Source organism: Heterodontus francisci, chromosome 8 (assembly GCF_036365525.1).
Source record: "Heterodontus francisci isolate sHetFra1 chromosome 8, sHetFra1.hap1, whole genome shotgun sequence".
NCBI lineage: Eukaryota > Metazoa > Chordata > Chondrichthyes > Heterodontiformes > Heterodontidae > Heterodontus > Heterodontus francisci.
In genome coordinates this window covers 123,922,365-123,948,408 of record NC_090378.1, presented here as the reverse complement: position 1 = coordinate 123,948,408, position 26,044 = coordinate 123,922,365, and the positions used below count along the sequence as shown (strand labels likewise).

The window sequence follows — 26,044 nt, the reverse complement described above, 5'->3', positions numbered from 1 at the left end:
TGTGTCCATTATTATATATTATATATAACTGTAGGACGTGTCTGTCCAGGAGGTGGGACTGTGTGTCCATTATTATATATTATATATAAATGTGGGATGTGTCAGTGCAGGTGGTGGGACCGTGAGTCCATTATTATATATTATATATAACTGTGGGATGTGTCAGTAGAGAAATTGGGACTGTGTGTCCATTATTATATATTATATATAACTGTAGGACGTGTCTGTCCAGGAGGTGGGACTGTGTGTCCATTATTATATATTATATATAACTGTGGGATGTGTCAGTGCAGGAGGTGGGACTGTGTGTCCATTATTATATATTATATATAACTGTGGGATGTGTCAGTGCAGGTGGTGGGACCGTGAGTCCATTATTATATATTATATATAACTGTGGGATGTGTCAGTAGAGAAATTGGGACTGTGTGTCCATTATTATATATTATATATAACTGTGGGATGTGTCAGAACAGGAGGTGGGAATGTGTATCCATTATTATATATTATATATAACTGTAGGACGTGTCTGTCCAGGAGGTGGGACTGTGTGTCCATTATTATATATTATATATAACTGTGGGATGTGTCAGTGCAGGTGGTGGGACCGTGAGTCCATTATTATATATTATATATAACTGTGGGATGTGTCAGTGCAGGTGGTGGGACCGTGAGTCCATTATTATATATTATATATAACTGTGGGATGAGTCAGTACAGGAGGTGGGACTGTGTGTCCATTATTTTATATTATTTTTTACTGTGGGATGTGTCAGTGCAGGAGGTGGGACTGTGTGTCCATTATTATATATTATATATAACTGTGGGATGTGTCAGTGCAGGAGGTGGGACTGTGTGTCCATTATTATATATTATATATAACTGTGGGATGTGTCAGTGCAGGTGGTGGGACCGTGAGTCCATTATTATATATTATATATAACTGTGGGATGAGTCAGTACAGGAAGTGGGAATGTGTGTCCATTATTATATATTATATATAACTGTGGGATGTGTCAGTGCAGGAGGTGGGACTGTGTGTCCATTATTATATATTATATATAACTGTGGGATGTGTCAGTGCAGGAGGTGGGACTGTGTGTCCATTATTATATATTATATATAACTGTGGGATGTGTCAGTGCAGGAGGTGGGACTGTGTGTCCATTATTATATATTATATATAACTGTGGGATGTGTCAGTGCAGGAGGTGGGACTGTGTGTCCATTATTATATATTATATATAACTGTGGGATGTGTCAGTGCAGGAGGTGGGACTGTGTGTCCATTATTATATATTATATATAACTGTGGGATGTGTCAGTACAGGAGGTGGGACTGTGTGTCCATTATTATATATTATATATAACTGTGGGACATGTCAGTACAGGAGGTGGGACTGTGTGTCCATTATAATACATTATATATAACTGTGGGATGTGTCAGTACAGGAGGTGGGACTGTGTGTCCATTATTATACATTATGGATAACTGTGGGATGTGTCAGTACAGGAGGTGGGACTGTGTGTCCAATATTATATCTTATGTATAACTGTGGGATGTCTCAGTGCGGGAGGTGGGCCTGTGTGTCCATTCTTATATATTATATATAACTGTGGGTTGTGTCAGTGCAGGTGGTGGGACCGTGAGTCCATTATTATATATTATATATAACTGTGGGATGTGTCAGTGCGGGAGGTGGGACTGTGTGTCCATTATTATATATTATATATAACTGTAGGACGTGTCTGTCCAGGAGGTGGGACTGTGTGTCCATTATTATATATTATATATAACTGTGGGATGTGTCAGTGCAGGTGGTGGGACCGTGAGTCCATTATTATATATTATATATAACTGTGGGATGTGTCAGTGCAGGTGGTGGGACCGTGAGTCCATTATTATATATTATATATAACTGTAGGATGTGTCAGTACAGGAGGTGGGACTGTGTGTCCATTATTATATATTATATATAACTGTAGGACGTGTCTGTCCAGGAGGTGGGACTGTGTGTCCATTATTATATATTATATATAACTGTGGGATGTGTCAGTGCAGGTGGTGGGACCGTGAGTCCATTATTATATATTATATATAACTGTGGGATGTGTCAGTGCAGGTGGTGGGACCGTGAGTCCATTACTATATATTATATATAACTGTAGGACGTGTCTGTCCAGGAGGTGGGACTGTGTGTCCATTATTATATATTATATATAACTGTGGGATGTGTCAGTAGAGAAATTGGGACTGTGTGTCCATTATTATATATTATATATAACTGTAGGACGTGTCTGTCCAGGAGGTGGGACTGTGTGTCCATTATTATATATTATATATAAATGTGGGATGTGTCAGTGCAGGTGGTGGGACCGTGAGTCCATTATTATATATTATATATAACTGTGGGATGTGTCAGTAGAGAAATTGGGACTGTGTGTCCATTATTATATATTATATATAACTGTAGGACGTGTCTGTCCAGGAGGTGGGACTGTGTGTCCATTATTATATATTATATATAACTGTGGGATGTGTCAGTGCAGGAGGTGGGACTGTGTGTCCATTATTATATATTATATATAACTGTGGGATGTGTCAGTGCAGGTGGTGGGACCGTGAGTCCATTATTATATATTATATATAACTGTGGGATGTGTCAGTAGAGAAATTGGGACTGTGTGTCCATTATTATATATTATATATAACTGTGGGATGTGTCAGAACAGGAGGTGGGAATGTGTATCCATTATTATATATTATATATAACTGTAGGACGTGTCTGTCCAGGAGGTGGGACTGTGTGTCCATTATTATATATTATATATAACTGTGGGATGTGTCAGTGCAGGTGGTGGGACCGTGAGTCCATTATTATATATTATATATAACTGTGGGATGTGTCAGTGCAGGTGGTGGGACCGTGAGTCCATTATTATATATTATATATAACTGTGGGATGAGTCAGTACAGGAGGTGGGACTGTGTGTCCATTATTTTATATTATTTTTTACTGTGGGATGTGTCAGTGCAGGAGGTGGGACTGTGTGTCCATTATTATATATTATATATAACTGTGGGATGTGTCAGTGCAGGAGGTGGGACTGTGTGTCCATTATTATATATTATATATAACTGTGGGATGTGTCAGTGCAGGTGGTGGGACCGTGAGTCCATTATTATATATTATATATAACTGTGGGATGAGTCAGTACAGGAAGTGGGAATGTGTGTCCATTATTATATATTATATATAACTGTGGGATGTGTCAGTGCAGGAGGTGGGACTGTGTGTCCATTATTATATATTATATATAACTGTGGGATGTGTCAGTGCAGGAGGTGGGACTGTGTGTCCATTATTATATATTATATATAACTGTGGGATGTGTCAGTGCAGGAGGTGGGACTGTGTGTCCATTATTATATATTATATATAACTGTGGGATGTGTCAGTGCAGGAGGTGGGACTGTGTGTCCATTATTATATATTATATATAACTGTGGGATGTGTCAGTGCAGGAGGTGGGACTGTGTGTCCATTATTATATATTATATATAACTGTGGGATGTGTCAGTGCAGGAGGTGGGACTGTGTGTCCATTATTATATATTATATATAACTGTGGGATGTGTCAGTGCAGGAGGTGGGACTGTGTGTCCATTATTATATATTATATATAACTGTGGGATGTGTCAGTGCAGGAGGTGGGACTGTGTGTCCATTATTATATATTATATATAACTGTGGGATGTGTCAGTGCAGGAGGTGGGACTGTGTGTCCATTATTATATATTATATATAACTGTGGGATGTGTCAGTGCAGGAGGTGGGACTGTGTGTCCATTATTATATATTATATATAACTGTGGGATGTGTCAGTGCAGGAGGTGTGACTGTGTATCCATTATTATATATTATATTTTACTGTGGAATGTGTCAGTACAGGAAGTGGGACAGTGTGTCCATTATTATATATTATATATAACTGTGGGATGTGTCAGTGCAGGAGGTGTGACTGTGTATCCATTATTATATATTATATTTTACTGTGGAATGTGTCAGTACAGGAAGTGGGACAGTGTGTCCATTATTATATATTATATATAACTGTGGGATGTGTCAGTACAGGAGGTGGGACTGTGTGTCCATTATTATATATTATATATAACTGTGGGATGTGTCAGTAGAGGTGGGACTGTGTGTCCATTATTATATATTATATATAACTGTGGGATGTGTCAGTAGAGGTGGGACTGTGTGTCCATTATTATATATTATATATAACTGTGGGATGTGTCAGTGCAGGAGGTGGGACTGTGTGTCCATTATTATATATTATATATAACTGTGGGATGTGTCAGTAGAGGTGGGACTGTGTGTCCATTATTATATATTATATATAACTGTGGGATGTGTCAGTACAGGAAGTGGGAATGTATATCCATTGTTATATATTATATATAACTGTGGGATGTGTCAGTACAGGAGGTGGGACTGTGTATCCATTATTATATATTATATATAACTGTGGGATGTGTCAGTGCAGGAAGTGGGAATGTATATCCATTGTTATATATTATATATAACTGTGGGATGTGTCAGTACAGGAGGTGGGACTGTGTATCCATTATTATATATTATATATAACTGTGGGATGTGTCAGTACAGGAAGTGGGAATGTGTGTCCATTATGATATATTATATATAACTGTGGGATGTGTCAGTACAGGAAGTGGGAATGTGTGTCCATTATGATATATTATATATAACTGTGGGACGTGTCAGTACAGGAAGTTGGACTGTGTGTCCATTATTATATATTATATATAACTGTGGGAGGTGTCAGTGCAGGAGGTGGGACTGTGTGTCCATTATTATATATTATATATAACTGTGGGAGGTGTCAATGCAGGAAGTTGGACTGTGTGTCCATTATTATATATTATATATAACTGTGGGAGGTGTCAGTGCAGGAGGTGGGACTGTGTGTCAATTATTATATATTATATATAACTGTGGGTTGTGTCAGTAGAGGAGGTGGGACTGTGTGTCCATTAATCTATATTACATATAACTGTGGGATGTGTCAGTGCAGGAGGTGGGACTGTGTGTCCATTATTATATATTATATATAACTGTGGGATGTGTCAGTGCAGGAGGTGGGACAGTGTGTCCTATATTATGTATTATATATAACTGTGGGATGTGTCAGTGCAGGGGGTGGGACCGTGAGTCCATTATTATATATTATATATAACTGTGGGATGTGTCAGTACAGGAGGTGGGACACTGTGTCCTATATTATGTATTATATATAACAGTGGGATGTGTCAGTGCGGGAGGTGGGCCTGTGTGTCCATTCTTATATATTATATATAACTGTGGGTTGTGTCAGTAGAGGATGTGGGGCTGTGTGTCCATTATTATATATTATATATAACTGTGGGATGTGTCAGTCCAGGAGGTGGGACTGTGTGTCCAATAGTATGTATTATATATAACTGTGGGACGTGTCTGTCCAGGAGGTGGGACTGTGTGTCCATTATTATATATTATATATAACTGTGGGATGTGTCAGTGCAGGTGGTGGGACCGTGAGTCCATTATTATATATTATATATAACTGTGGGATGTGTCAGTGCAGGTGGTGGGACTGTGTGTCCATTATTATATATTATATATAACTGTAGGATGTGTCAGTACAGGAGGTGGGTCTGTGTGTCCATTATTATATATTAGATATAACTGTGGGATGTGTCAGTACAAGAGGTGGGACTGTGTGTCCATTATTTTATATTATTTTTTACTGTGGGATGTGTCAGTACAGGAAGTGGGAATGTGTGTCCATTATTATATATTATATATAACTGTGGGATGTGTCAGTGCAGGAGGTGGGACTGTGTGTCCATTATTATATATTATATATATCTGTGGGATGTGTCAGTGCAGGAGGTGGGACTGTGTGTCCATTATTATATATTATATATAACTGTGGGACGTGTCAGGACAGGAAGTGGCAATGTGTGTCCATTATTATATATTATATATAACAAGTGGGATGTGTCAGTGCAGGAGGTGGGACTGTGCGTCCATTATTATATATTATATATAACTGTGGGATGTGTCAGTGCAGGAGGTGGGACTGTCTGTCCATTATTATATATTATATATAACTGTGGGACGTGTCACTACAGGAAGTGGGAATGTATATCCATTGTTATATATTATATATAACTGTGGGACGTGTCAGTACAGGAAGTGGGAATGTGTGTCCATTTTGATATATTATATATAACTGTGGGACGTGTCAGTACAGGAGGTGGGACTGTGTGTCCATTATTATATATTATATATAACTGTGGGAGGTGTCATTGCAGGAGGTGGGACTGTGTGTCCATTATTATATATTATATATAACTGTGGGAGGTGTCAGTGCAGGAAGTTGGACTGTGTGTCCATTATTATATATTATATATAACTGTGGGAGGTGTCAGTGCAGGAAGTTGGACTGTGTGTCCATTATTATTTATTATATATAACTGTGGGATGTGTCAGTACAGGAAGTGGGAATGTGTGTCCATTATGATATATTATATATAACTGTGGGACGTGTCAGTACAGGAGGTGGGACTGTGTGTCCATTATTATATATTATATATAACTGTGGGAGGTGTCAGTGCAGGAAGTTGGACTGTGTGTCCATTATTATATATTATATATAACTGTGGGAGGTGTCAGTGCAGGAGGTGGGACTGTGTGTCCATTATTATATATTGTATATAACTGTGGGATGTGTCAGTACAGGAGGTGGGACTGTGTGTCCATTATTGTATATTGAATATAACTGTGGGATGTGTCAGTACAGGAGGTGGGACTGTGTGTCCATTATTATATATTGAATATAACTGTGGGATGTGTCAGTACAGGAGGTGGGACTGTGTGTCCATTATTGTATATTATATATAACTGTGAGATGCGTCAGTACAGGAGGTGGGACTGTTTGTCCATTATTATATATTATATATAACTGTGGGATCTGTCAGTATAGGAGTTGGGACTGTGTGTCCATTCTTTTATATTATATATAACTGTGAGATGTGTCAGTACAGGAGGTGGGACTGTGTGTCCATTATTATATATTATAAAAAGCTGTGGGATGTGTCAGTGCAGGAGGTGGGACTGTGTGTCCATTATTATATATTATAAAAAGCTGTGGGATGTGTCAGTGCAGGAGGTGGGACTGTGTGTCCATTATTATATATTATATATAACTGTGGGATGTGTCAGTGCAGGAGGTGGGACTGTGTGTCCATTATTATATATTATATATAACTGTGGGAGGTGTCAGTGCAGGAGGTGGGACTGTGTGTCCATTATTATATATTATATATAACTGTGGGAGGTGTCAGTGCAGGAGGTGGGACTGTGTGTCCATTATTATATATTATATATAACTGTGGGATGTGTCAGTGCAGGAGGTGGGACTGTGTGTCCATTATTATATATTATATATAACTGTGGGAGGTGTCAGTGCAGGAGGTGGGACTGTGTGTCCATTATTATATATTATATATAACTGTGGGAGGTGTCAGTGCAGGAGGTGGGACTGTGTGTCCATTATTATATATTGTATATAACTGTGGGATGTGTCAGTACAGGAGGTGGGACTGTGTGTCCATTATTGTATATTGAATATAACTGTGGGATGTGTCAGTACAGGAGGTGGGACTGTGTGTCCATTATTATATATTGAATATAACTGTGGGATGTGTCAGTACAGGAGGTGGGACTGTGTGTCCATTATTGTATATTATATATAACTGTGAGATGCGTCAGTACAGGAGGTGGGACTGTTTGTCCATTATTATATATTATATATAACTGTGGGATCTGTCAGTATAGGAGTTGGGACTGTGTGTCCATTCTTTTATATTATATATAACTGTGAGATGTGTCAGTACAGGAGGTGGGACTGTGTGTCCATTATTATATATTATAAAAAGCTGTGGGATGTGTCAGTGCAGGAGGTGGGACTGTGTGTCCATTATTATATATTATAAAAAGCTGTGGGATGTGTCAGTGCAGGAGGTGGGACTGTGTGTCCATTATTATATATTATATATAACTGTGGGATGTGTCAGTGCAGGAGGTGGGACTGTGTGTCCATTATTATATATTATATATAACTGTGGGATGTGTCAGTGCAGGAGGTGGGACTGTGTGTCCATTATTATATATTATATGTAACTGTGGGACGTGTCTTTCCAGGAGGTGGGTCTGTGTGTCCATTATTATATATTATTTTTTAGTGTGGGATGTGTCAGTGCAGGAGGTGGGACTGTGAGTTCATCATTATATATTATATATAACTGTGGGCTGTGTCAGTACAGGAGGTGGGACTGTGTGTCCATTATTATATATTATATGTAACTGTAGGACGTGTCTTTCCAGGAGGTGGGTCTGTGTGTCCATTATTCTATATTATATATAACTGTGGGACGTGTCTGTCCAGGAGGTGGGTCTGTGTGTCCATTATTATATATTATATATATCTGTGGGATGTGTCAGTCCAGGAGGTGGGACTGTGTGTCCATTATTATATATTACATATAACTGTGGGACGTGTCTGTCCAGGAGGTGGGTCTGTGTATTCATTATTATATATTATATATAACTGTGGGACGTGTCTGTCCAGGAGGTGGGTCTGTGTGTCCATTATTATATATTATATATAACTGTGGGATGTGTCAGTGCAGGAGGTGGGACTGTGTGTCCATTATTATATATTACATATAACTGTGGGACGTGTCTGTCCAGGAGGTGGGTCTGTGTATTCATTATTATATATTATATATAACTGTGGGATGTGTCAGTGCAGGAGGTGGGACTGTGTGTCCATTATTATATATTATATATTACTGTGGGATGTGTCAGTACAGGAGGTGGGACGGTGTGTCCATTATTATATATTATATATAACTGTGGGATGTGTCAGTACAGGAGGTGGGACTGTGTGTCTATTATTATATATTATTTCTTACTGTGGGATGTGTCAGTGCAGGAGGTGGGACTGTGTGTCCATTATTCTATATTATATATAACTGTGGGATGTGTCAGTACAGGAAGTTGGACTGTGTGTCCAATATTATATATTATATATAACTGTGGGATGTGTCAGTGCAGGAGGTGGGACTGTGTGTCCATTATTATATATTATATATAACTGTGGGATGTGTCAGTGCAGGAGGTGGGACTGTGTGTCCATTATTATATATTATATATTACTGTGGGATGTGTCAGTACAGGAGGTGGGACTGTGTGTCTATTATTATATATTATTTCTTACTGTGGGATGTGTCAGTGCAGGAGGTGGGACTGTGTGTCCATTATTATATATTATATATAACTGTGGGATGTGTCAGTGCAGGAGGTGGGACTGTGTGTCCATTATTATATATTATATATAACTGTGGGATGTGTCAGTACAGGAAGTTGGACTGTGTGTCCATTATTCTATATTATATATAACTGTGGGATGTGTCAGTGCAGGAGGTGGGACTGTGTGTCCATTATTATATATTATATATAACTGTGGGATGTGTCAGTGCAGGAGGTGGGACTGTGTGTCCATTATTATATATTATATATTACTGTGGGATGTGTCAGTACAGGAGGTGGGACTGTGTGTCTATTATTATATATTATTTCTTACTGTGGGATGTGTCAGTGCAGGAGGTGGGACTGTGTGTCCATTATTATATATTATATATAACTGTGGGATGTGTCAGTGCAGGAGGTGGGACTGTGTGTCCATTATTATATATTATATATAACTGTGGGATGTGTCAGTACAGGAAGTTGGACTGTGTGTCCATTATTCTATATTATATATAACTGTGGGATGTGTCAGTGCAGGAGGTGGGACTGTGTGTCCATTATTATATTATATATATCTTTGGGATGTGTCAGTACAGGAGGTGGGACTGTGTGTCCATTATTATATATTATATATAACTGTGGGATGTGTCAGTGCAGGAGGTGGGACTGTGTGTCCATTATTATATATTATATATAACTGTGGGACGTGTCAGGACAGGAAGTGGCAATGTGTGTCCATTATTATATATTATATATAACTGTGGGATGTGTCAGTGCAGGAGGTGGGACTGTGTGTCCATTATTATATATTATATATAACTGTGGGATGTGTCAGTGCAGGAGGTGCGAATGTGTATCCATTATTATATATTATATATAACTGTGGGATGTGTCAGTACAGGAAGTGGGAATGTATATCCATTGTTATATATTATATATAACTGTGGGATGTGTCAGTACAGGAAGTGGGAATGTGTATCCATTATTATATATTATATATAACTGTGGGATGTGTCAGTACAGGAAGTGGGAATGTATATCCATTGTTATATATTATATATAACTGTGGGATGTGTCAGTACAGGAGGTGGGACTGTGTGTCCATTATTATATATTATATATAACTGTGGGACGTGTCTGTCCATGAGGTGGGTCTGTGTATCCATTATTATATATTGAATATAACTGTGGGATGTGTCAGTGCAGGAGGTGGGACTGTTTGTCCATTATTATATATTATATATAACTGTGGGATCTGTCAGTATAGGAGGTGGGACTGTGTGTCCATTCTTTTATATTATATATAACTGTGAGATGTGTCAGTACAGGAGGTGGGACTGTTTGTCCATTATTGTATATTATATATAACTGTGAGATGCGTCAGTACAGGAGGTGGGACTGTGTGTCCATTATTATATTATATATATCTGTGGGATGTGTCAGTACAGGAGGTGGGACTGTGTGTCCATTATCATATATTTTATATAACTGTGGGATATGTCAGTATAGGAGGTGGGACTGTGTGTCCATTATAATATATTATATATAACTGTGGGACGTGTCTGTCCAGGAGGTGGGTCTGTGTATCCATTATTATATATTGTATATAACTGTGGGATGTGTCAGTACAGGGGGTGGGACTGTGTGTCCATTATTGTATATTATATATAACTGTGAGATGCGTCAGTACAGGATGTGGGACTGTGTGTCCATTATTATATATTATATATAACTGTGAGATGCGTCAGTCCAGGAGGTGGGACTGTGTGTCCATTATTATATATTATATATAACTGTGGGATGTGTCAGTACAGGAAGTTGGACTGTGTGTCCATTATTCTATATTATATATAACTGTGGGATGTGTCAGTACAGGAGGTGGGTCTGTGTGTCCATTATTATATATTATATATAACTGTGGGATGTGTCAGTACAGGAGGTGGGTCTGTGTGTCCATTATTCTATATTATATATAACTGTGGGATGTGTCAGTACAGGAGGTGGGTCTGTGTGTCCATTATTATATATTATATATAACTGTGGGATGTGTCAGTACAGGAGGTGGGTCTGTGTGTCCATTATTATATATTATATATAACTGTGGGATGTGTCAGTACAGGAGGTGGGACTGTGTGTTCATTATTATATATTATATATAACTGTGGGATGTGTCAGTACAGGAGGTGGGTCTGTGTGTCCATTATTATATATTATATATAACTGTGGGATGTGTCAGTACAGGAGGTGGGACTGTGTGTCCATTATTATATATTATATATAACTGTGGGATGTGTCAGTGCAGGAGGTGGGACTGTGTCTATTGAAGTTTTTGTACGGCTCTGTCTCACTGTGTAGAGGCCAGCTGTTATATTGCTGACAGTAATAATCTGCGACATCCTCATTCTGTACATTACTGATTGTCAGAGTGAATTTGAGGTTCTGTTGACTGCCGGTGAAGCGTTCGGATGTTCCTGTGTATCGAGTTGTTGCACCATAAATCAGGAGAGTGGGTTTCTGACCGTCTCGCTGCTGATACCAAGCTACATACTTGCTAACGGACTGGCTGGCCGTACAGGTGATCGTTGCGGTCTGTCCCAGTGTCACTGACAGTGCCGGTGGAGACTGGGTCATGATGATGGTGTCTCCACTGATACCTGAGGGGTAATAGAGAAACAGAGTGAAGTAAGAACTGTCACAGAAAGACCCTGTAAAATGAGATATTATTAGAGACAGTGACCGTTCCTCTTGTTTCAGCATTTTCCCTCCAATCACAAGTCAGTAGAATTGGACTGAAACAAACAGCAGGAAAATATTAACCGTGGAAGGAGAGAGATTTGTACCTGCGACGCAGAATGCCAGAGGCCAGATCAGCTGGATGGGTGAAATCATGGTGCCTGCTCCTGTCTCTGTGCCTGGTTACTGATAAACTCTCCCTTCACTGGGCTCTGCTTTATAAAGCTGCAGCCTGTGAGAGTCTGACTGCCTGTTTCTCAGTATGTAAATGGTATCACCCAGAGAAAGGCACGTCAGCAACTCTCACTTCCTCTTCTCTCTCCCTCTTCCACCCTCTCTCACTCTACCTCTCCTCCCTCTTTTCCTCTTCCTCTGTCTCCCTCTCTTCCTCTTCCTCACTCTCCCTCTCCTCCTTCTCTTCCACTTCCTCTGTCTCCCTCTCTTCCTCTTCCTCACTCTCCCTCTCCTCCCTCTCTTCCTCACTCTCCCTCTCCTCCCTCTCTTCCTCTTCCTCTGTCTCCCTCTCTTCCTCTTCCTCACTCTCCCTCTCCTCCCTCTCTTCCTCACTCTCCCTCTCCTCCCTCTCTTCCTCCTCCTCTGTCTCCCTCTCTCACTATCCCTCTCCCTCACTCACTCTCTTTCTCTCCCCTTCTGTCTATCCTTGTCTCTGTTTTGCTCTTTTGTGCTCTTTCTTTGTCATCCTCTCTTTCTGCCTCTCTCTCTCTGTTACTCTGTCTCACTGGCCTGGATCTTAAGGCTCCCTCGACATTGTGATCCCTGGTGGGAGATCCTGAAGTTGGCTCCGGATGAGGCCACCACGGACCTTGACGCCGGCAGAGCCACTCCCGATCCTCCCGGTGACGGGGAGGCTCTGTGCCGACCACCCGGCCGCTGGGCGACAGGACCACAATTTAAATACTTAAATCAATAATATTAATGAATTTAAATCTACTCACCCGTGATCTTGAGGGTCCGTCACAGTGTCGCACCTTCAGAACCCTGTCTGGGGAAACAAGGCACCACACTGGTGGGGAGGTGGGAGCAGGTCAGTTTCTCAGTGCAGGAGTTGGGGGGGAAACAGGGTCAAATAAACAGCAGGATGTAGGGGATGGTGGGAATTTTCTGTCATTTTCTGAACTCGCTGACGAGCTCATAGAATCCAGCACATTGTTTCTGCTCTCTCTGTCTGTCTCTCTCTCTCTGTCTGTCTGTCTCTGTCTCTCTCTCTCTCTGTCTCTGTCTCTCTCTGTCTGTCTGTCTCTCTCTCTGTCTGTCTCTCTGTCTCTCTCTCTCTGTCTCTCTCTCTCTGTCTGTCTCTCTCTCTCGGTCTCTCTCTCTCTCTGTCTCTCTCTCTCTCTGTCTCTCATTCTCTCTCTCACCCTCTTTTTCTATCTCCCTCTCCCTCTCTCTGTCTCAGTTTTCGAGCCTCTGGGCTGAATTTTACCAGCCCCTCCACTCGCGGGTCACAGCGCTGGGGCAGGTAAAATTATGTGGGGAGTCGCCCGCCTCGACCCCCCATGTTGTGGAGAAGGGCTCGCTGCATATTACCAGTGGCGAGGGGACATTGGTGCCACCGCCCACTGCCACTGGTGGCGGGACCTTCATCTCCATATTAAAATGAACCTTAATGATATGTAAATAAACTTACCTGCAGGTGCGGCTGTCCCACACCGATTTTACCACCACCGTTCATACCTCGCGCACCTTCGGAACTCCGTACGGAATTCCGAGGCTGGAACCTGGTGGAGAGCGGGGAGGAATAAAACTTTCAGGGTGGGAGGGGTGGGGGAGCGGGGGAGCGGGGAAACAATTTTGATTGGATGTGGGGATGGTGGGAAGAGGTTGAAGGGTAAAAGATTGAAGGTTGGGGTGAAAGTTCAGGTATTTGAAAAAGCCAGTTGTTGATCATTTCGGGCAATAAAATGACCATTGGGGAGTTGGGGAAGGGCTTCCATCACAAAGATTTTTATTTAATAAAGTTTTACAATAATACACCTTTATTTAAATGAGCCCCTATGTGTAACATCGCGGGGGCTCCGGGACGACACATCTGCACAGTCTCCATCCCGACAACACTCATAAAATTCATCCTTGGATTTCTATCACCCTGTTCGTCCACCTCTCTGTATCTCTCTCAGTTATACTTTCACCCTCCTCTCTCTCATTGCATATCTGTCTTTCACATTCTTCTCATCTCGCTCTCCCTGTTTTGCTCTTCTCCCTGTCGCTCTGTCTCTTTCTCATTCTCCCTCATTTCTGGTCTCTCTCTCCCACTGCGTTTCTCTCTCCCTCTTTCCCTGTCTCTATCTCTCTGTCTTTGTTCCTCTGCCTACTCATCTCTCTCTCCCACCCTCCATTGTTCTGTAATTCTGTAACTGATCTCTATAACAGGAGTTATTACTGGAGACTGGAACACTTTGAGACCTGGTGCAGCAGTTAAATGCCTCCCCCTCTCTCTTTCTCTCACTCTGTCTCACAGCCTCCACCTCGCTCTCTCTTTCCCACAGTCTCCCAGGTGGAGCAGTTAAATGAAGGGTAAAACTCCCTCTGTTCTGCCCCACCAATGGATGTTAATTCTTGACACCAGAAACATGCCTTCTCCTGGAGTAAGACCCCATTCCCCACAGTGACCATGCTTTGGCCTCTCTCAGTAAGACTGGCAGATTATTGTTAAATTTAGGACAGTTCTGTGCTGTTGGCCTATTCTCAATGGGACTGGTTTGGACAGAAAGCTCATTTCGTGAAGGCCCAGCAGAGAGAGGAGATCCTCACCCCATCAGTGTGAGCTGGAGGGACAGGACAGGGTCTGACCCACTGCCCCATCCTGTAAGCTCATAACATGTTCTAATCCCTTCCCGTCTCCATCCCCTTCCATGGTCAGGCTCCGGGTCATGGAGTTTTACTGGGATGAGGGGTCGACAATCACACATTTACAACATAAAGGAGCTTTGCTTCACATCAACCATGGTGACCATGTTCCACTGGACCTCCAATAGGGACCAGTAAACATGGGCCTCCTTCTCACTGGACCTCCAATAGGGAACGATAAACATGGGCCTCCTTCTCACTGGACCTCCAATAGGGAACGATAAACATGGGCCTTCTTCCCACTGGACCCTCCAATCGGGACCAATAAACATGGGCCTCCTTCCCACTGGACCCTTCAATAGGGACCAGTAAACATGGGCCTCCTTCCCACTGCACCCTCAAATAGGGACCAGTAAACATGGGCCTCCTTTCTGCTGGGCATCCAATAGGGACCAGTAAACATGGGCCTCCTTCCCACTGGGCCTCCAATAGGGACCAGCAAACATGGACCTCCTTCCCACTGGGCCTCCAATAGGGACCAGTAAACATGGGCCTCCTTCCCACTGGACCCTCCAATAGGGACCAGTAAACATGGGCCTCCTTCCCACTGGACCCTCCAATAGGGACCAGTAAACATGGGCCTCCTTCCCACTGGGCATCCAATAGGGACCAGCAAACATGGGCCTCCTTCCCACTGGACCCTCCAATCGGGACCAATAAACATGGGCCTCCTTCCCACTGGACCCTTCAATAGGGACCAGTAAACATGGGCCTCCTTCCCACTGGACCCTCAAATAGGGACCAGTAAACATGGGCTTCCATCCCACTGGGCATCCAATAGGGACCAGCAAACATGGGCTTCCAACCCACTGGGCCTCCAGTAGGGATCAGTAAATATGGGCCTCCTTCCCACTGGCCCTCCAGTCGGGACCAGTAAACAATGGCCTCCTTCCCACTGGGCCTAAAGTAGTTGAGCTTCAAACCCCACATCCTCTCCATCATGTGAGCCTCTTATTTCTATCCCCACAACATTGCCTGTCTCTACACTCCATCAGCCCCTTGACCACACAAACCCTTATCCCTGCTCATCTTGTCTCCAAACTTGATTATTCCCATGTCCGCTGCCGGCTTCCTTCATCCACTCTCCAAAAACCCCGACTTGTTTGAAATGCAGTGGTCAGTACACTGTCTGACACCAAGTGCCGTTCCAACACGACCCCTGACCTCACTGACCTACTACCCTGACCTCACTGACCTCTGTTTCCCTCCTCCCTACCCTCTGCCTCCTGCTGCAGACTCACATTCCCTCCCTCACTCTTCCATCTTCTAACTCGCCTCTCCTGCCCATCGCTGCTTCCTTCATCCCATCATTGACAGCAGAGCCTTCAGATGCCTCGCCCCTGCTCTCTGAACTCCCGCCATTAATCCCTCCCCCTCTCCAGGTCTCTCTCTGCTCCATCAAACTCCATCCTTTCACCCAAGACTTTGAGCACTCTTCCGAAAGACTCCTCACCCCCTACCCCGTTCCTCTTACTGTGGCTCTGTGAAGCATCTTGTGATGTTTTGTACTTTAAAGGTGCTATATAAATGCAAGTTGTGTGTGGATTTCAGGTGGGGACAGAATTGGACACAGTTGTGATGGCCCCTGCAGTCAAATATCCTGCTAACAGGGTCCAGGTTTACACATGTAGGCTGGGATTTTGTTGAGGTCCCGATGTCGGGATCCGTGGCGGGGGATGGTGGCGGGGGGGCCGGAAGATCATTCTGACAGCGGCCGGACACGGAGTCCAACGCCAGGAGTGTCGGACCCGATCTTCCTGGTGGTGACGTGGCTCTGGGGCGGTCCCTCCGCTGCTGGGTGACGGGATCCGACTTTACATATTTAAATTAAGTAAATGAATAAATTTAAATAAAATCAACAGCAATCTTCCCGGCTGCCCGCGATCTTCCGAGCGGCGGCCGGCACTCACACCTTCACTTCCCCGTCCAGGGAAAGCTAGCACCACCGAGGTGGGGATGGGGGGAGACTTAGGATCTTTAGTGCAGTGAGAGGGGGTTCAGGGTCCAATCAGCATTAATAGTGTAGGGGAGGGTGGGAAGGGGTGACCTCTGAACTTTGATCAGTTTGGGGGGAAGGTCAAGTCTTGCAGGTAAGTGTTTTGTTGGGGGAGAGGAGGACAACCATTACATTTAATTGTTATTGGGGGGAAGGGGCGAGAGTTTATTTTGCAGTTCATTGGGTGGGGAGGGGTTAGGCCATTAAAAATGTAAATGTAGCAGCAGGACTGGCTGTCCTTTCAAAATGGCACCAGCACCTGTGTAAAGGCAGCTGATGCTGTTGCCAGCGTGGCAGAGCACCCACCCTCCACGTGATTGAGGGGGCAGCACGACCATCGTTTTATGTTGGGCCGCCGTGCGGTCGATCGTGGTAGCATGGCGGCACGGGGACCACATGTGTGACCACCATATTGTTCACCCACAGAATGGGGAAGTGGGTGAGGTAGGAATGTGCTGTCGGGGCCCATGGAACTGTTACCCCAGCATGAAGTGTCCCTCAGGAGGGGAGAGGGAATGTTCCGAGTCCTGAGCTCCATTTCCCACACCAGGCATTTTGTCTTCCAATGAATGAATGCGATGCCAATTTCGAGTCCGGGTTAGGGACAGTCTCGTGCTGTGGGCCCAGGTCTACAAGAGGGAATTGGAGATAGACCTGAAAAGGAAAGATTTGCTGGGTTATGGGGCTGGAGAGGGGCAGTGGGAGTAATTGGGTAGCTCACAGGCACGATGGGCTGAATGGCCTCCTTCTGTGCTGTAAGATTCTAGGTAGTGTGTGCGGTTCACAGTTTTCTCCCGTGTCATTAACAAACGTCCAGCTGCTCCGAGCTCCTTCTTTCACTTCCTCTGTTAGTTAAGTTTCAATCTTCCGATCTGACAGTCTTTGCAGTTATTTTTTACATTGGGGATTTCTGCTGTGGTCGGAGTCTCTAATAATAACCGTCCAATCAGTGAAAATAACAGCAGCTAAGACCAGTCAGCACTGAGGACCCAGTCTCACTGGGGAACACATTGGGAAGATCAAAGCCATTGTCTTCAGTTCCTGGTACAAACTCCATCCCTCTCCCTGAGCACTGTCTGCTGCCGAACCAGACTCTTTACATCCTTAGCCTCATCTTTGACCCTGATCTGACCCCAAATCCTCCACATCTCAATGATTATCCACTTCCCCCTCTGTAACATTGCCCATCTCTGCCCCTCCCTCACTCCTTCCACTACTGAAACTCTTCTTCATGTCTTTGTCACCTCTAACTTTACTATTCCAGTGTTCTCCTGACCAGACTGCCATCCTCCACTCTCTGTATTCTTCAGCTCATCCGAAGCTCTGCTCTCTATATCCTGTTCCAAACCAAGTCCTGTTCACCATCACCCCCGTCCATGCTGACCTACATTGGGCTTCCATCCCCAAACACCCTCAAATTTCAATGTAAAATTCTACTCTCTGGATTGAAATCCCTCCGTAGTCTTGACCCACCCCCGTATCTCGAACCTCCTTTAACCTTGGTCTCCTTGAAACACTTCACCCTCCTTAAAACCCACATCTTTAACCAAGCATTTGGTCACCCCTCCTAATCTCTCTGTATTACTTGTGTCTGTTTTCCTGATGTCATGTGAGGTGGCGTGCGATGTTTCTCTACATTAAAGAGGTGACTTGTTGCTGATATATATCGATGATTTGGTCTTGGACAGAGGGAGCACGATCATTGGAATGCGCTGATTACACAGAAGGAGAGGTTTGACAAACAGGGAGGAGACCAGACAAAGACTCGGGGAGATGGATCAGGGAAGGGACAGATCGGAGACTGACACAATTCAATGTCGAGGGGTTTGAGATGATGGGTTTTGGAAGGAAAAGGAGTGAAAAGCTGATGAAGGATGTGTAGAAGCAGAGAGATCTCGGGTTCAATTACATCATTCCTTGAAAGTGGAAATGCAGATCGATAAACCCTTGAATTAAAACAATCAACAGCGTTTGGAAACTAAAAACTACAGATAGTAGAAATCTGAAATCAAAACCGAGAATTCACTACACATTCAGCAGCCTCTCGGGGATTAAACTTCAGGTTTTTATTCAAATTGTATTCAATAAACATGTGAATCTGAGGAGAATACAGGACTGTGGGGATAGAGCAGGGTAGTGGGATTGGGAATATAGGAACAGGAGGAGGCTGTTCAGCCCATCGAGCCTGTTCTATCCTCCAGTTTGATCATCTGATCTGTCTCTGATCTCCATCTCCCTGCCTTGGTTGCATAACCCACAATACTCCGACCCAACAAAATCTATCAAGCTCATTGTTAAATGTTTAAATTGATCTTCAGCCTCAACAGCTTTATGAGGGAGAGAGTTCCCGATTTCCACTCGCCTTCATGTGAAGAAATGCCTCCTGACATCACCCCGAGCTCTAATATTAAGATTATGTCCCCTTGTTCTCGACTCCCTCACCAGAGGAAACAGTTTCTCTCCATCTCTCTGAATCATCTTAATCCTTTATTCATCTTAAATACCTCATTGAGATCATCCCTAAATTCTCTAAACTCAAGGGAATACAAGCCTAGTCTATACAGTCTGTCCTGATAATTTAACCCTTTCAGTCCCGGTATCATTCTGGTGAATCTGTGCTGCACCCCCTCCAAGGCCAATCTCTCCTTCCTGAGGTGTGGGGCCCAGAACTGAACACAGTTACTCCAGATGCAGTTAAACCAGAGCTTTATACAACTGGAGTAAAACCCCTTTGTATTCCAGTCCCCTTGATAGAAAGACTAACATTCCATTAGCCTTATTCAATATATTTTATACCTGTCACTAGATTTTAATGCTTTCTGTACTTGGACCCCTAAATCTCTCTGTTCCTCCACAGTTCCCAGCTTCTCACCATTTAGAAATTACTTTGATTTATCTTTCTCAGGTCCAAACTGGATGACCTCACACTGTCCACATTGAACTCCATCTGCCATTGTCTTCGGTCCCCGTCACAAACTCCATTCCCGAGCCACTGATTCCATCCCTCTCCCAGGGACTGTCTGAGACTGAACCAGGTAGTTCACAGCCATGGTGTTGTATTTGACCCTGAGATGTGTTACTGACCACATAAACCACATCATCATTAAAACCACCTATTTCCACCTCCGTAACCTCGCCCGAGTCCTCCCTGCCTCAGCTCATCTACTGCTGAAACACTCATCCATGCCTTTGTTACCTCTAGACTTGACTATTCCAATGTTCTCCTGACCGCATCACAGTTACCATCCTCTGTAAACTAGAGCTGATCCAAAACTCTGCTGCCCATGTCTGAACCCAGACCATGTCACATTCCCCCATCACTGTGATCACTGACCGACATTGGCTCCTGTTCCAGCAAAACCTCGATGTTGCCTCATCTTGCCTCACATTATCCCTACTCTCTGTCTCCTACCTCCTAACCAATTCCTTACCCATGTCAAAAGGTTTCCTCACATTCCATATGCTTCGATTTTGCGAACAGTCTCTTGTGTGGAACCTTCTCAAATGCCTTCTGGAAATCCATATAAATAACATCCATAGACATTCCCTTATCTACCACATTAGTGACCTCTTCAAAAAATACAACTCGATTAGTTAAACATGTTTCACCCTTTTTAAATCCGTGCTGACTCTCTCTGATCAGTTTATATTTGTCAGTCATTCTGTCCCTAATAACAGATTCAAATAACTTCCCCACAACAGATATTAAACTGAGATGTTAGTCGTGAATTACTCGAGCAAACAGATGGAAGAAAGACGAGGGGCTGAACGGCCTCCTCCTGTGCTGTAGAATTATACTGCTTTTTGGCTGAAACATGTGGATTTGAACAGGAGGTGTGCTGGAGTTTAAACAATGAGTTAAATGTGGACGTAGTGTCATTAGTGGGTAATGCACAGTCTACATTGTGTCCAGGACCCTCTCTAAAAGATGTCTTTCTCTTTTTCCCTTTTCAGGTCCAGGGCTATAATTAAGGAGCTGAAAGAATATTTAGTGAAGAAGTTTCCGGACTGTGCGGTGTGTGTGAAGGTGTTCGGCAGTGACTGATGATTACAGCTCCTTGTTCAGTCTGCTCCGCCCTCACCACTGATCAAGCCATGTAACCTCCTGTCACACTGAGTGAAATTACAATCGATATCATAGTGTCAGTCACAGAAAACAACAGCATCACAGTCTGAGTCACTGGGACAGACATCACTGCCTCACATCAAAGAACAGACCCCTAATCCCCTCTCACCATGTTCATAAACCATACCGTAGAGAAAATATACTGACAAACACCACCTTATATTAAACACTCACACCCATAGAACACCTTCAGAGGTAGAAGACAGGATAGAGATTGAGAGAGAAAGAGAAGGAGTGAGATGGAGAGAGAGAAAGAGAGTGAGATGGAGAGAGAGAGGGAGGGAGTGAGAGGGAGTGAGATGGAGAGAGAGAGACAGAGACTCTGTGTCAGCTCCTGTACATGGAAGTGTGAAGAAGTCTTATTGCAGTTGGATCGGACCTTTCTGAGACCACACCTGGTGAACTGTGGACAGTTTTGGTCTCTTTACCAAAGGAAGGATATTCTGGCCTTGGAAGGAGAGCAGCAAAGATTCACCAGACTGATTCCTGGGATGAGGGGATTGTCCTATGAGGAGAGATTGAGTAGACTGGGATATTATTCCCTGAAATGTAGAAGAATGAGAGGTGATCTGATTGAAAGATATACAATTTTTAATGTGATTGACAGGGTAGATACTGGGAGGATGTTTTCCCCTGGCTGGGGAATCTAGAACTAGGGGTCACAGTCTCAGAATAAGGGGTCGGCCATTTCGGATTGAGATCAGGAGAAAGTTCTTCACTCAAGGGGCTGTGAATCTTTGGAATTCTGTTTCCCAGAGAGCAGTGGATGCTCAGTCATTGAAGACAGGAGTCTATAGATCCGGAGTGCGCCAGTTCCTGCCCAATTTCTAAGACAATGGTGGAATTTCACTCGAACCCTTGCTGCATGTAAAGTATCAGCCATGGCTCAGTGTTTGCAGTAACGTCTATACTCATCAGTCTCCAGACAGAGCGCAATTCATCCAGTGCAGTCTCCAGCCGGGGCTCCATTCATCCAGTGCAGTCTCCAGCCAGGGCTCCATTCATCCAGTGCAGTCTCCAGCCAGAGCACAATTCATCCAGTGCAGTCTCCAGCCGGGGCTCCATTCATCCAGTGCAGTCTCCAGTCAGGGCTCCATTCATCCAGTGCCGTCTCCAGCCAGGGCTCCATTCATCCAGTGCAGTCTCCAGTCAGGGCTCCATTCATCCAGTGCAGTCTCCAGTCAGGGCTCCGTTCATCCAGTGCCGTCTCCAGCCAGGGCTCCATTCATCCAGTGCAGTCTCCAGCCAGGGCTCCATTCATCCAGTGCAGTCTCCAGCCAGGGCTCCATTCTTCCAGTTCAGTCTTCAGCCAGGGCTCCATTCATCCAGTGCAGTCTGCAGCCAGGGCTCCATTCATCCAGTGCAGTCTCCAGCCAGCCCTCATTCATCCAGTTCAGTCTTCAGCCAGGGCTCCATTCATCCAGTGCAGTCTGCAGCCAGGGCTCCATTCATCAAGTGCAGTCTCCAGCCAGCCCGCCATTCATCCAGTGCAGTCTCCAGCCAGGGCTCCATTCATCCAGTTCAGTCTTCAGCCTGGGCTCAATTCATCCAGTGCAGTCTCCATCCGGGGCTCCATTCATCCAGTGCAGTCTCCAGCCAGGGCTCCATTCATCCAGTGCAGTCTGCATCCAGAGCACAATTCATCCAGTGCAGTCTCCAGCCGGGGCTCAATTCATCCAGTGCAGTCTCCAGTCAGGGCTCCGTTCATTCAGTGCCGTCTCCAGCCAGGGCTCCATTCATCCAGTGCAGTCTCCAGTCAGGGCTCCATTCATCCAGTGCAATCTCCAGTCAGGGCTCCGTTCATCCAGTGGCGTCTCCAGCCAGGGGTCCATTCATCCAGTGCCGTCTCCAGTCAGGGCTCCATTCATCCAGTTCAGTCTTCAGCGAGGGCTCCATTCATCCAGTGCAGTCTCCAGCCAGGGCTCCATTCATCCAGTTCAGTCTGCAGCCAGAGCACAATTCATCCAGTGCAGTCTCCAGCCGGGGCTCAATTCATCCAGTGCAGTCTCCAGTCAGGGCTCCGTTCATTCACTGCCGTCTCCAGCCAGGGCTCCATTCATCCAGTGCAGTCTCCAGTCAGGGCTCCATTCATCCAGTGCAATCTCCAGTCAGGGCTCCGTTCATCCAGTGCCGTCTCCAGCCAGGGGTCCATTCATCCAGTGCAGTCTCCAGTCAGGGCTCCGTTCATCCAGTGCCATCTCCAGTCAGGGCTCCATTCATCCAGTTCTGTCTTCAGCCAGGGCTCCATTCATCCAGTGCAGTCTCCGGTCAAGGCTCCATTCATCCAGTGCAGTCTCTAGCCAGGGCTCCATTCATGCAGTGCAGTCTCCAGCCAGGGCTCAATTCATCCAGTGCAGTCTCCAGTCAGGGCTCCGTTCATTCAGTGCCGTCTCCAGCCAGGGCTCCATTCATCCAGTGCAGTCTCCAGTCAGGGCTCCATTCATCCAGTGCAATCTCCAGTCAGGGCTCCGTTCATCCAGTGCCGTCTCCAGCCAGGGGTCCATTCATCCAGTGCAGTCTCCAGTCAGGGCTCCGTTCATCCAGTGCCGTCTCCAGTCAGGGCTCCATTCATCCAGTTCTGTCTTCAGCCAGGGCTCCATTCATCCAGTGCAGTCTCCGGTCAAGGCTCCATTCATCCAGTGCAGTCTCTAGCCATGGCTCCATTCATCCAGTGCAGTCTCCAGTCAGGGCTCCGTTCATCCAGTGCCGTTTCCAGCAATGGCTCCATTCATCCAGTGAAGTCTTCAGCCAGGGCTCCATTCATCCAGTGCAGTCTCCAGTCAGGGCTCAGTTCATCCAGTGCCATCTCCAGTCACGGCTCCATTCATCCAGTTCAGTCTCCAGCCAGGTCTCCATTCATCCAGTGCAATCTCCGGTCAAGGCTCCATTCATCCAGTGCAGTCTCCAGCCAGGGCACCATTCATCCAGTGCAGTCTCCAGTCAGGGCTCCGTTCGTCCAGTGCCGTCTCCAGTCCGGGCTCCATTCATCCAGTTCAGTCTTCAGCCAGGGCTCGATTCATCCAGTGCCATCACAAGTCAGGGCTCCATTCATCCAGTGCATTCTCTAGCCAGGGCTCCATTCATGCAGTGCAGTCTCCAGCCAGGGCTCAATTCATCGAGTGCAGTCTCCAGTCAGGGCTCCATTCATCCAGTGCAGTCTCCAGCCAGGGCTCCATTCATCCAGTGCAGTCTCCAGTCAGGGCTCCGTTCATCCAGTGCCGTCTCCAGTCAGGGCTCCATTCATCCAATGCAGTCTCAAGCCAGGGCTCCATTCGTCCAGTGCAGTCTCCAGCCAGGGCTCCATTCATCCAGTGCAGTCTCCAGCCAGGGCTCCATTCATCCAGTGCCGTCTCCAGCCAAGGCTCCATTCATTCAGTACAATATCTAGCCAGGGCTCCATTCATGCAGTGCAGTCTCCAGCCAGGGCTCAATTCATCCAGTGCAGTCTCCAGTCAGGGCTCCATTCATCCAGAGCAGTCTCCAGCCAGGTCTCCATTCATCGAGTGCCGTCTCCAGCCAGGGCTCCATTCATCCAGTGCTGTCTTCAGCCAGGGCTCCATTCATCCAGTGCCGTCTGCAGCCAGGGCTCCATTCATTCAGTGCAGTCTCCAGCCAGCCCTCCACTCATCCAGTGCAACTCCAGCCAGGGCTCCGTTCATCCAGTGCCGTCTCCAGCCAAGACTCCATTCATCCAGTGCAGTCTCAAGACAGGGCTCCATTCATCCAGTTCAGTCTTCAGCCAGGGCTCGATTCATCCAGTGCCGTCTCAAGTCAGGGCTCCATTCATCCAGTGCAGTCTCCAGCCAGGGCTCCATTCATCCAGTGCCGTCTCCAGCCAAGGCTCCATTCATTCAGTGCAGTCTCTAGCCAGGGCTCCATTCATCCAGTGCAGTCTCCAGCCAGGGCTCCATTCATCCAGTGCAGTCTCCAGTCAGGGCTCCGTTCATCCAGTGCCGTCTCCAGTCAGGGCTCCATTCATCCAGTGCAGTCTCGAGCCAGGGCTCCATTCGTCCAGTGCAGTCTAAAGCCAGGGCTCCATTCATCCAGTGCAGTCTCCAGCCAGGGCTCCATTCATCCAGTGCCGTCTCCAGCCAAGGCTCCATTCATTCAGTGCAGTCTCTAGCCAGGGCTCCATTCATCCAGTGCAGTCTCCAGCCAGGGCTCCATTCATCCAGTGCAGTCTCCAGCCAGGGCTCCATTCATCCAGTTCAGTCTTCAGCCAGGGCTCCATTCATCCAGTGCAGTCTGCATCCAGGGCTCCATTCATCCAGTGCAGTCTCCAGCCAGCCCTCCATTCATCCAGTTCAGTCTTCAGCCAGGGCTCCATTCATCCATTGCAGTCTGCAGCCAGGGCTCCATTCATCCAGTGCAGTCTCCAGCCAGCCCGCCATTGATCCAGTGCAGTCTCCAGCCAGGGCTCCATTCATCCAGTTCAGTCTTCAGCCAGGGCTCGATTCATCCAGTGCAGTCTCCAGCCGGGGCGCCATTCATGCAGTGCAGTCTCCAGTCAGGGCTCCGTTCATTCAGTGCCATCTCCAGCCAGGGCTCCATTCATCCAGTGCAGTCTCCAGCCAAGGCTCCATTCATTCAATGCAGTCTCTAGCCAGGGCTCCATTCATCCAGTGCAGTGTCCAGCCAGGGCTCCATTCATCCAGTGCAGTCTCCAGTCAGGGCTCCGTTCATCCAGTGCCGTCTCCAGTCAGGGCTCCATTCATCCAGTGCAGTCTCGAGCCAGGGCTCCATTCGTCCAGTGCAGTCTAAAGCCAGGGCTGCATTCATCCAGTGCAGTCTCCAGCCAGGGCTCCATTCATCCATTGCCGTCTGCAGCCAAGGCTCCATTCATTCAGTGCAGTCTCTAGCCAGGGCTCCATTCATCCAGTGCAGTCTCCAGCCAGGGCTCCATTCATCCAGTGCAGTCTCCAGCCAGGGCTCCAT

General features: G+C 45.5%; 1 protein-coding gene and 1 gene segment (V, D, J or C); one reads left to right on the top strand and one right to left on the bottom strand.

Annotated features, from left to right (window-relative positions):
• LOC137373135 (Ig kappa chain V region Mem5-like) overlaps positions 1 to 12,335 on the bottom strand; it is a 37,769-nt gene extending 25,434 nt beyond the window's left edge. Inside the window, 2 exon segments of the V gene segment in view lie at positions 11,742 to 12,040; positions 12,227 to 12,335. Coding sequence covers positions 11,742 to 12,040; positions 12,227 to 12,275 — 348 coding nt within the window.
• Positions 1 to 26,044, top strand: part of LOC137373133 (ral guanine nucleotide dissociation stimulator-like 1) — a 212,168-nt gene that overhangs the window by 17,256 nt on the left and 168,868 nt on the right. The gene's annotated exons all lie outside the window — the stretch shown is intronic.